Source organism: Rhea americana, unplaced genomic scaffold, assembly GCF_003343005.1.
Source record: "Rhea americana isolate MKP2758 unplaced genomic scaffold, rheAme1 scaffold_255, whole genome shotgun sequence".
In the NCBI taxonomy this organism is placed as follows: Eukaryota; Metazoa; Chordata; class Aves; order Rheiformes; family Rheidae; genus Rhea; species Rhea americana.
The window spans coordinates 801,986-813,621 of NW_028186374.1; the positions used below are offsets into that span (position 1 = coordinate 801,986).

General features: G+C 50.3%; 2 protein-coding genes and 1 long non-coding RNA gene across 3 annotated transcripts; 1 reads left to right on the plus strand and 2 right to left on the minus strand.

The window, feature by feature from the left end:
- Nucleotides 1-1,421: 1,421 nt before the first annotated feature.
- On the minus strand, nt 1,422-2,311 carry LOC146594612 (hemoglobin subunit alpha-D). The gene is made up of 3 exons (XM_085307219.1): nt 2,111-2,311; nt 1,688-1,892; nt 1,422-1,608 (listed from the first exon to the last, which is right to left on the minus strand). Exons 1-3 carry the CDS (start codon nt 2,200-2,202, stop codon nt 1,480-1,482), a joined length of 426 nt encoding a protein of 141 aa, XP_085163345.1. The 5' UTR covers nt 2,203-2,311; the 3' UTR covers nt 1,422-1,479.
- On the plus strand, nt 1,888-5,851 carry LOC146594613 (uncharacterized). The gene is made up of 2 exons (XR_014896138.1): nt 1,888-3,989; nt 4,448-5,851. It is a non-coding gene; the product is annotated as an uncharacterized LOC146594613 (long non-coding RNA).
- On the minus strand, nt 4,522-7,130 carry LOC146594614 (hemoglobin subunit pi). The gene is made up of 3 exons (XM_085307217.1): nt 6,962-7,130; nt 5,391-5,595; nt 4,522-4,800 (listed from the first exon to the last, which is right to left on the minus strand). Exons 1-3 carry the CDS (start codon nt 7,054-7,056, stop codon nt 4,672-4,674), a joined length of 429 nt encoding a protein of 142 aa, XP_085163343.1. The 5' UTR covers nt 7,057-7,130; the 3' UTR covers nt 4,522-4,671.
- Nucleotides 7,131-11,636: the final 4,506 nt, after the last annotated feature.

The following is an 11,636-nucleotide window of genomic DNA, read 5'->3' on the forward strand; positions in this document are numbered from 1 at the left end:
CCCTGGGCTCAGCGCGGGACCCCGACACCAGCGCTGGCGTGTGGCAGAGCTCCCTGCCCAGGATGGATGGGGCGCAGGGTCCTGATGGCCTCTGGGGGGGGTGCGCGCCCCACATGAGGCGCGAGGGGACGAGGAGGGCCAGAGGGCTGCGGCGCTTCCAGCAGTTTCTAGAGCTGGCGCACACGGGTTGTGTGTGTGGGGGGGGACAGTTCACACCGCGTTTCCTCCCTGGGGCTGACGGCGCTTATCGGACGTGTTCAGGGGAGATTAGCGCGGCTGGGCACCGTTTGGGAGCGCGTGAGGAGGGGGGTGCCCGTCTTCCAGGAAGCTGAGCCGGTGGAACAGCGGCCGGGGCGGCGTGTTCGCTGCACAGGGAAACATCCCCGGGGCAGGCCGCGAAGGCGTAGCAATAAATGCACGTAAACGTCGGTGAATGCGTTGGGACTTGGCTGACGTTTCCGAGCGCGGGGGAAAGAGCACAGTGGGTTCGCGAAGGCACTTGCAAGGGCAGAGGCCAGCGTGGCCGAGGCGTTCCCCAGGCCTGCGCTTCCGTGTGCACAAGGCCCCAGGACACCCGGCACCCGCTGCCTGCGCTCTGGGCCCAGGGACCCTGTTCCGAGCCAGCTTCTCTAGACGCTCGCAAACTCTCATTTCCTCCCTCTGTTGTGATAACCCAGAGCAGGCTGGTTTAGGAGCTTACAATCCATCAGCTCCCTGCGATCTGAAGGCAAAATATTTTTTGCTTCAGACTCCAGAAACGTGAAACCAGTGGCCCCACAGCAGGCTCTGCCTGGCCCTGCTCCCACCCTCCCCGGGAGCGCAGGGAAGGGCAGACACCCCGGGCAGGTGTAGGGGACCCTTCCCCAGCAACCACGAGGGGTTTGCGGCTCGGGGGCTGGAGCCAGAGAGATAGTGTTTGTGCTTCATGTCTGTGGTGCGCTGTGTTTTTTTTTTTTTCCTTTTTTGATGCATGAATTTGTCCGACTGCTTTTGGAGCCCATGCAGGCTCTCGGCTCCCACAGCATCTGAAMCAAGTCCTCGTTGCAGAAGCAGGAGCCATGAGGGGTTAAGCCCTACCCCTACGTAAACAGCACCAAGAAGATCCAGGGATCGCCAAGAGCAAAACGCAGCCTTGCACGTCCTCCCCCCACCCATTCCCCAAAGAGATGCGGGCACAACAAGGTGACAGACTGGGACCTGTCCCGCTGTCACTGAGGTGCTGCCACCAGCCTGAGGACAGGGCCAGAACGGAGCAGTCTCGGCGCAGGGTTCCTCCTTGGGGATAGAGCCGCGCCGACGGGGCGCCGGGGTGCACAGGGGACAGCCCCCAGCCAGCACCACCCACGGGCCCTGCTTGGGACACCCGCAGCAGGCTCCCCCCGCCCCGGCCAGCGCTGCCCCAGCACACACGGACACGGTGGTGTGGCAAAGGCATCTTTATTGAGCACACGGGTGCGGGTGGCAGCAGCGGCGGGTGCCTCATCTGTACTTCTCGGCCAGCACGGAGGCCACGGCAGACAGGAACTTGTCGTAGGCGGAGTGGACCTCGGGGGTGTATTCCTTGCCCAGGTGCACAGCCAGCACCACCTGGAAGCACTGCGACAGCAGCTGCAAGGCAAACAGAGGGATCAGCACCGCCGCTCCGGCCCCCGGCCCGGCCCCCGGCCCGCTCCGGCCCCCAGCTCGCCTTGAAGTTGACGGGGTCCACGCGCAGGTTGTAGGCGTGCAGGTTGCTGAGCTCGGCCAAGGCCTGGCTGAGGTTGTCCAGGTTCTTCACGGCGTTGCTCAGGGCGTTCACCACCTTCTCGCCGTGGCTGCGGACCTGTTCGGAGCCGACGTGCAGGTCGAAGTGGGGGAAGTAGGTCTTGGTCTGCGGGTAGGTGATGAACATCCTGCCGGAGCGAGGCCAGTCAGCGCCGCGGCATCTCCCTGCTCKCCTTCCCCACTGGGCCCGTCTCGCCCGGGGAGGGGTGTGTGGGGGGGGACCCACATCCCCCGACCCCCGGCTCGCCCCCTCCACGGGGGTCCCAGACTCACCCCCCTGCCCCAGTCCCTGGCCCTTCCCCCCCGGCCCGGCAGTCTGCATCCGGCCGCTGCTCGCAGCCCGCACCTTTCCAGGGCTTCGCCTCCGAACTCTTTGCCGTGTTCGGCCACCTTCGTCCAGATCTGACTGATGAGCTTCTTGTCGTCAGCGGTCAGCATGGCGGCGGCTGGCGGTGCGGTGTGGTGCGGTGCGGTGCGGTGTGGTGCGGTGCGGCGGCTGCGCGGGGCTCTGTGGCGGAGGCGCCCGTCGGGCCGCCCTCTTATAGCGCCGGGCTGCCGCCACCCTGCACCCTCCTCCCGGCCTTATCTTGTCTGCGAGGGGGTGGAGGGGCTGTGCAGCGCCGCGACGCGCCGGGCGCACGGAGCACCGGCAGCCCCAGCCCGGCTCCACGGGGTCTGCGGGGGCAGCGCTGGCCCCTGCCCCGCCGCCGGGTCACTGAGCGCGGGCGCCTCGCGGGGTGTGTGGGGGGGTGGGGGGTCCATGGCTGCGCCCTCCCCAGGCTGATCCGCCATTTCCTCCCCTCGGCTGGGTCCGGCCCCTCCTCGCCCCCCACGTCGTGGCGGACCCCCCGGGCGGCCCTGGCCCTGGTGTCTTCCAAGTCCCCCCCCCCGCGTGCGTCCTTGGGCTTCCTGCTTCCCAGGGGCCGCCCTGGCCCGCAGGGCGTTCCCGGCGCCTGGGGGCTGCAGGCCCTCTYGGATACCGCCGGCGATCTGCCATGGGAAAGACCATTTCTCCAGCAGCCCAGAGAAACCAGAGTGGGGAAGAACCTCCTGTTTCGGCACGTGCTTCTTCCCAAGCGCTTCCTGCAGCGCTTACCAGGCCACTTCCCACCCCGGGGTGTGCTCCTGCCTCTCTCCATAAGCACAGGCACATCCCGCAGRGCGTGTGGTGGTCGGTGGCTGGTGCATTCCTCATTAAGGCCCAGGATGAAGTCGCCGGTATACATTTGGCTGTTTGATTAGGGACATACCAGATGCTGATCTGCCATATATGTTGCTGATTTAAACATCCAGGTTATCCGAAACCCCACAAACGTGCAAGATATTAAAAAAGTCGTTGGCTGCAGCAAGTCCTGGGGTAGACTTTGTGTAACAGTTTGGGAGTCATTTGGTAGCTTCAGAGTTACAGCACATTTTCCCTCTGCCCAAATATAGTGCCTAAATTTTTCAGCTTTCCAAGAACTATGTACAAATAGTTCTCAGAGTTAATATTTTGTAACTTAAGATGAGGACGGAAACATACAATGCCAGTTTGGGCTTGTTGATCAAAGACTATCTAAGACTTTGCACTCGTCTTTTCATGTGAAAAAGTCCTCTAAGAAACACATGGGCAATGAATGTAACTTGAAAAGTATCTCACTACAGAGATAGAGCTCAGCCAAAGAAATAGTAGCCACTCAGTCCTTAGACATCGACCCCTCCTAAGCTATATCTTGAGTATTCAGTTTGTTGCACGTGTGGGGAACTTGCCTAGAAATGCAGTCTTTGACCTGCACATAGCATGTGSGTCACTTAAGTAGTGAATACACCCCCAAACAGAGAAGCTTTTACTTTTCTAAAAATCACCRTGTTTTTCTTGGAGAAATGATGTGTCAGTGTAGAGTCTTGGAAAAACTTTGGAAGAGGAAGCAAAGATGTGAATGAAACAGCTCACACAGCTCTTATCTGCTGAGAGCCAGGCTGTTGACAGGAGGGCATTGGCCAAGTAATCACGATTGTGTTTCTGAGGACGATGCCTCTGTTCCCTCCAGGGTGACCCTCAGTTCTGTTATTTTTCACTTTTGCCCCTCTCTAGAGAAACCCTGGGAATACAGGTCTTCCAGATGTCATCAACAGAGTCCTCCAGTGGCCGACACTAATCCCAAGTTTCAAATGTATGCATAGTTCCCAGTATAAAARTAGGAAATGTCAAGCTGAGAGGGAGATGTTCCAAACCTCTCTACCAGGTATGATAGCCCAAAATTTTCATGAAAAATAAAAGTATCAAGTACCATATCAAGTATCTTCTCTAGACCCTGTGCGGCATGTGTCAGGGCGGTTAGAGGAGCAATGACCCAGTGTGGCTCTGGGCACATCACAACACGTGGCAATGCAGGTTATGTTCAAGATAGACTGGGCTGGATTTTCCAAAGTGTCAACTCCAAGTGCTCCAGGAGACAGCAGCACAGGAAGCATACACTTTATTCTCTTTTTCCAGACAGGCCAAATGAAAAGCCTGAATCCATTCAATATCCCAGCAGGGTGAAAGACTGATTCCTTGGTCAGCCTTATCCCCGTGGAACCGACCTCCCAACCAGTGAGCAGAAGCAGTCACAGGGCTCTAGCCTGTTCTGGGTTTCTTCTCAATGGCATGTTACTCCCACTATGGACAGGAACTCACACATTTCCCCTTTATCTTTTGTAGGGATGTCAGAATACCCCTGACYGAACAGTGAGGTGTAGGTGGAACAAGTGAAGATGAAAGCACAGAGACTATAGTTCACAGTTGAATTATTTATTGGGTTTTGCAGATGACTGAACCCCGTTATAGAGGATTTGAGAGGACTGCGTAAGAAGGAGTGAATACCCCAAAGCCTGGCAGCTGTGATGTGCCATGGACATGCAACCCTCACCCTCTGTGAAGGTCATTTATCTGTACTTCTCAGTCAGAACAGAGGAAACRCTGGACAAGAACTTGTCCCATGCAGCATGAACTTCTGGGGTGAAATCACTGGGATAGCGAGCAGCCACAGTACACAGGATACAGTGGGAAAGCAGCTGTAAGGGAAAACAGGATAAAATACATTGTAATCGCTTACAGACTTCAGTCCAGGAATCTATATCAAACTTTACTCCCAGCCTGCTCTGGGATGAYGAATACATATCCCAGGCAGTTAACACTGCTGCCTTATACTAAAGTGTGAAGAAGCAGAGTTGCCTTTTGTACAGGGAAAAAGACACTGCTTAATACCGCTCTCTCTTTCCAGATGTCGCTTTCTCTTTCACCAAAGGGAAATGCAAGAAAAATGGCAATATTGCTTAGAATTTACTAAGGCTTCATTCAAGAAAGTTGATATTATAATCTGACTTGTGAGGAAGATTCATAAATTACCACAAAGGCAGCAGGAACTCAGGTCTGTCTGACACAGACCACAGGAGCTCCCTTAATAGTTCTTTGCTTGAGCTAGAGCAGATCTTTCATGAAAAGATCCAATCTCAGGTTAATAACCAGATGGTGAAGCAGCAACATGTGTTGATAAGGCTGTACAGTGCAGTCAGGGATCAAACTTCCATTAGCTGTAATGATCTCTAGTCTCTAATTTAGTGACTGGCAGTTTTCRTCCCTGAAAGTGTCTGTGTTCACTCACCTTGAAGTTCACTGGGTCCACCCGAAGGATGTAAGCATGCAGCTCGCTGAGTTTGGCCAAAGCGCCTCTAATGTCATCAACGTTCTTCACGGCTTCCCCAATAGCATTCAGGACCTTGGAGCCATGACCACGAAGCTGAACAGAACCTTGGCTGAGATCAAAATGTGGGAAGTAGGTTTTCGTCTGGGGGTAGCTGGAGAAAAGCCTGGAGGAGAACAAGAGAATTAAATTCAGCAACATAAATTATATGGAGGATCTGAACTTCAGCACAAGAATGCTGTAAGCCCATCAGCTGCAGCAGTACACTTACTCAGCTTTTGCAACAGAGCTTTGGAGGCTTGAAGGTCGCACTAAGATCTGCACTGTTTCTGCTCTTAAAACGCTTCTGTAGTAGGTACAGATTAGCTAGTGGTCTAAATCTTTTTAAACTTAATGTTTTATTAATAAATAATGCACCCAAATTGTCACCTACRTTTCTTTTATTACACTGTCAGTCAGTTAGCAGGATCTGCAAACTAATCTGAGCTGAATGAACCAGAATCAGTATGAGTGGTACTCTAAGTCTCAGAAAAAGCATCACAGTACTTCAGATTGATCTGTAAATGACATCTGAATAACTGTTAACTTAATTGCTTTGGAACAGTTTACAGACTGTTCTCCCTTTTGTGCCAGCTTGCTTAATTTGGGTGAACTTCTTTTGGAAGAAGGAGAGACTTCCTTAGTCTTAAAAGTGGCTTGGCTTATTTGAAAGGAACATCCCTATTGTGATAATAAGAAACTGTTGTATTTAGAGTGGATTCTTTCAGTACCCATTCTATTTACTGTGATAGACTTCCTATAGGGTCCAGTTGTGTTGTTTCCTAATGATCTGTTATATATCAACTGTATCAATGAAACATGAATATCCAATAATTTATCGGCCAGCTATCCTCTATTAATGTTGATTATATGGCAACAGTAATTGCATCACTCATACAGTAAACCACTTTAAGTTCATTTCCTAGTAGTGATAACCCTATTTCAGGACACTGAGTATGAGTGACTTTGAATTTCTTTTCATTGCTCCTGGTTATGTATTCTTCTGAATTGCTATAAGAGGAAAGAAAGCTGTAGAATTGAATAGAGAATTATGGTTCACCACAAGATTTTGAGGCTATCTGTTAGAATTTAGTAGCAAAGATGTAATTCAGTAAATTACATACTAAATAATGTAAAGCTCATCAGCAATTTCTGTATAATTGCCGAGTTCTAAAGGATTTGTCATAAGGCTTGTTCTCCAAGGCATATCTAGGCCCTTCTTCATCAGTATTTGATGGTGCAGACCAAAATCCACTGATACCGCATGCTCAGGAGCCAGCTTATCCCACAGGGCTCTGCACCCCATTGGCAAAGCTGGCCAGCTCCCCGCTGCCAGGGAGGCTGAGCACACATAAGGAGGCAGTTAAGGTGATTACAGAATCTAATTCATACCAATTCCAGTGTGATCTCATTCATATAAGTTTTACGTATGAAACATCCTAATAGCAAAGTTAGATGAGGCACCCTCTTAGGAGAGATTCTGGGTAACTTACCTCTCCAGTGATTCTGCCCCAATGGCGTCAGCGTGGGGAGCCACCTTCGCCCAGATGGTGACCACGGCGGCCTTCTCAGCTTGAGTCAGCGTCATTGTGCAAGAGAGTGAAGTCTCAGGCTCCTCACAACGAACGCTCAGAGCAGGTTTGTGCTAACTGCCCTCGCAGCCCTGGTTATAAAGAGGAAGAGGAGAGCGGACCTTGGCAGCTGTTCACGCTCATTGGTCACTCCTGAGGCCCACCCATGGAGATGGGAGACTCTTATCTCCCTGTGAAACAATTTCGGCAAGGGTCAGTGCACTGGCCTCCTCATTTGCTGGTGTTATCAGCTTCTTACTTCTTAACGTAATGGCTGTGTGGCCTRAAGAAATTGTCTGGACACATATTGATACACGAACAGTGAGATAATGCTAGCACATTCCAGTGACAGAGTATTAGGACACATCATTAATCTGAAGTGTGTATTCAAGCACRCTGACCAGTTTGGAGAAAAGTCTGCATTTGCCTCCTTGCTTCAGAGATGTGTACACAAGGCAGGTCGCACACTTCCAGTAGACACGGCAGCAGCATGGCCCAGTACTCATAAAAAATGATTCCTAGTTAGTACTAGGCTCAGGCTGGGAGATGCTTCGTGTAGTTCAGAGAGGGAGTGCATGACGGACCGATAAATGCCCACAGTGGAAGAAAGTTCAGAGGAGATGGGCAAAGGCAATGTGCCCATAAGGCTCCTAAAAGAGTATGGGCAGTGACTGACCGCAGCAGTTGCAAAGAAAGCTCAGTTTATCTCAATACAAAGCGGACAAGAGGTGGCCTGTATTTTAGGTAAACAGCTATGTCAGCTGAGTGGATCAACTGGTGGTGTAAATATTTTTCTGGAGTTCATCAAAAGATCATGAATGTCTCTGTGAGTCAACCAGACCAGCTTAGGGGGAGCATATACGTGGCTTATCCCAACGTAGAGTATAAAAACTGAAAAACTAACAAAACAACTTTGGAGAGAACCGTGGGCTTGAGCTGGTTTCAACCCACATATTCCTTCCCAGTGCCTGGGGATGCCCAGAGTTGTGATGGTGAACATATTACAGAGACTGGTAATGGGAATTACCTTTGTATTGTGATTGAACTGTATATTGAAATGGCTATATTTTGCCAGATATAACTTGCACTTGTATTGTAATTTCAGTATTTTGCTGTATCATTCTGTTACATCAGAATCCTGTGTAGTGTCAAATATCTTCAAATAAGTAAATCTGATATTAAACATTACACCCTCCACATGTGGAATATCTAAAAGAACCTCATCAGAGTACTGGAGTCTGTCAGAGTGAGATCCTGATTTTGCGGAAGGCAGTGGAGATATTGACATTCATTTCAGCACTTCCAGGACTTCATTTTGCCAGCTTCTTGCAAAGAATTAGAGACTTATTCTACAATCAGTTTTGTTCATAACACCACCAGAGGAGTGATACACATGGATACCTGCAGATCGAGCTTATGAAATTGAGTATGCTCCTWTAAAAATGCACATGTATGGGAGAAAGCCCAGTAAGACAGGCATGCTTTCCTGTTGTCCATGGATCTTGAAGCATTGAGAGCAGCCTCTTCCTCAGATAGCAACATAATGTTTCCCAGCAATTTGTTTCCTAAATCTATAATTCACTTCTATAGAGCTCTCTCTTGAGTTTCATCATCAAATGCCTGATGCTGCCAGTCTTTAATGTCTAGCTGCACGATTCTTACTGATCCCTTGTGCTGTAATAGTCCCTTGCAGCGTAGATAGTGCTGAGATGCACTGTGCTATATGCTGGATATGTATATGCATAGGAAATGCATAGGAAAARCTGGTCCTACCCTAAAAGGCTTGTAGCTTCGGGGCACAGCCACACTTGATGGATGATGAACCAAACAAGAAAAGGGAAGACCAGCACAGGTCTGTAATCACAGACAACTGGGCAAAGTGCCAAAGAAATCCCCATCTGGAGATGGTCGCTGTTTCCAGCACATGTAGCCTAGGCTCCAGTAAATCTCTTTGCCACCCTGATAAATTACAGAAGCAACACACACCACTGTGTGCTAGCGGCAGTGCGTAGAGAGCTGGTTGGCACAGAGAGGTCAGAGAGTGTTCTCTGCCCAGGCCCACACATTTGTGCTGAGAAGGTTGACACATATAAGGCAGATTCCTCACCAAGATGTGCCTTCATTTCATGCYAACGCGGCCAATAGCAACAGAAGATGTTCCCCAGACCTTGTTGTCCTGCTTAGTAGAAAGCCCTTCTAGGGAACTTGAATCATGTACAGATTGAAGTATGTCCAGACTAGGGTAGCGTACGTGCTGTACATGTTCACATTAAGGTGAGCTTGTGGTCCACTGAAAACCTARAGCTAACTCTGCTCAGCTACATGGATGTGGTGTGAAGCAGTCTCCAGTTAAAAGTTACCTCTGATAGCGCTGGCAACAATCCTTCAGCCAAGGCACAGGAAAAAGTAATGATCAGTTTAAACAGCTTAATAATCAGTTTAAACAGCTTAAAGAGATGGAGGTGTCAAAGGAGACTGTGCCCATCACCCCTTGCTATATGCATTGTGAAAACCATGCATTTTCCCATGGAAAAATTACCTTGAAAATAATCATGCTATTGTGCAATATATACTTATATAAATAATGTCTTTGTGTCATCCCACCCAGGGAGTGCTCCCCCCTCGCATTGCCCACTACAGAGCTATGCTCCAAGTTCTGCTCAGTGATGATGCTTTCAAGTAGAGGTCTCTCAGACAACTCCTGAAGGAAGTCACCGTGACCCTGACATAGCCAGGTATGAGGCAGGGACCTTCTTCTCTGTTTTGCTGCCCCTATTTTAGCCTGGACATTGATTCTACATGATGGGAGGATTAAAGTCCATGCAAGCACAAGGATCACAGTGATGTCCACATACGAGGCCTGTTAGTTTGTATCAGAGATTGCTCATCTCTGAGGTCTTTATTGAATTTTGATTCATTTCCACAGAGTTACTCTTGCACTACTGAAAGCCAGAGCAACCAAAAGGCAACAGTTGTTTGTGAGAAGAAGCTCACCACTTGCCTAGGACCACAGCTATGCTGGAGACAGTTGTGGGAGCTCTTCAAGAATATGCCTGTAGGAGAAACATGATCTATGGCCATATGCTGCAACATGACGTGGGAAGGTGACGGTCACCCTTCTGGCCTTACGCAGACCTCTCYGTGAAGTCCACCCTGGGGCTCGAGCTGCCCCATGGGGGAACTTGGACAATATGATCTGTCGTTCCCCTGCCCATGGGAACAACTATAAAGCTATGCCGTCCGGGAGAATGCACCTGACATGCCTTCCTCTTTTTCTGCTGCTTTTCAGAATATTATTCATAAATCCATAGCAGGATGTGCACTTTTATAGCCTTTATCACCAAAGTCTTGGAAAAAAGCAGCAGGCCAGGCTGGCACAYGCATCGGCATCCTGAACAGCAGCTTGGCCTCAGGTCTCTCTAGCCACCAAGATCCTGCTCCTGGGAGAACMAACCAACTAGACAGCATGTGAAAAAGCGATTTTTAGTATTAACGTAGGTCTGCCTCCCTCTTGAAGGTGATTTCAGTATGTAATGGTGGCACATACACTTACTCTAACTCTRAAGAATTTGGGGCAGATTGAGTTTYGTAAATCTTGAAAGCGGAATCTAAACCCTGGTTTTATTCTTTAGTTTCCTGCCAGTGGTCAAAGGGCTTGCAAAACTCTGTTTTAATTAAGCCACAATCTCCTGGAGCTTTGAATGACAAACACGCTTGTAATTTACTAGTTAAAAAAAAATGAAAACTATGCTTCAGAGAAGACACACTGGGAAATTTTAACACAGCTGCCCAGTGCTGGCACAYGAAGAATGCTCTCCTGTGATAATGTGACTTCTCTTTAATCACTCGCACACAACGCTCTGGCCCCARTGACACCTACTTTTGCTTCAATTGTTATCATCAGCCTCGCGGAGAATGGCAGCACCGATTAACCCTGGGGCTGCGCTTGCTCATCTCCTTCTCGCACTCCTACCACGGCTTTCTCTGCCTGATGCCTGGGACGGGAATCTTGCAGAGTCCAATCCAGAGTGGGAATATCGCGGAGGATTCAAGCACCTCCATATTGCAATCAAATGCAGAAGAACTTGCATGCAAAACCCAGGCCGTTCTCTAAAATAATTGCTGATAACTTTGTGATCTCGGTTTAATGCAAAAGCCAAACGGTAAGACAGATGCACCAAGGCAGCTGCCAGAGGAAGCAGTGTTCCCCTTCGTAATCCCCAAAAAGGTGTAAACTCACGGGGTGCACGGGGCAAATCAGAGATGCGCTGGGGTCTCTGCCCTATTTACCGCCAGCATTTAGTAAAGTTGTAGAATCATAAGGACCAAAATGGCTGAATGACTAAAAATGACTGAAAGGGGCCAGGGGACAGGAAAGGAATTAAGGGGCGTGTGGAAGCCGGGCAGGTGCCTGAGTAAAGCTCCGTCCCCAAGGAAACCGGCTGCAGCGTGTTGCTTTGTAGGCAGCAGATGTGGCCCAAGCCCCGGGCAGCTTCCCGGCGGCAGAGCTGGAAACCAGGCCTCAGCTGGGGACACACTGGGGACACCGGCGGGGGGTGCGGGGTGCCAGGCTGCACTGGGGACACTGGGGGCACTG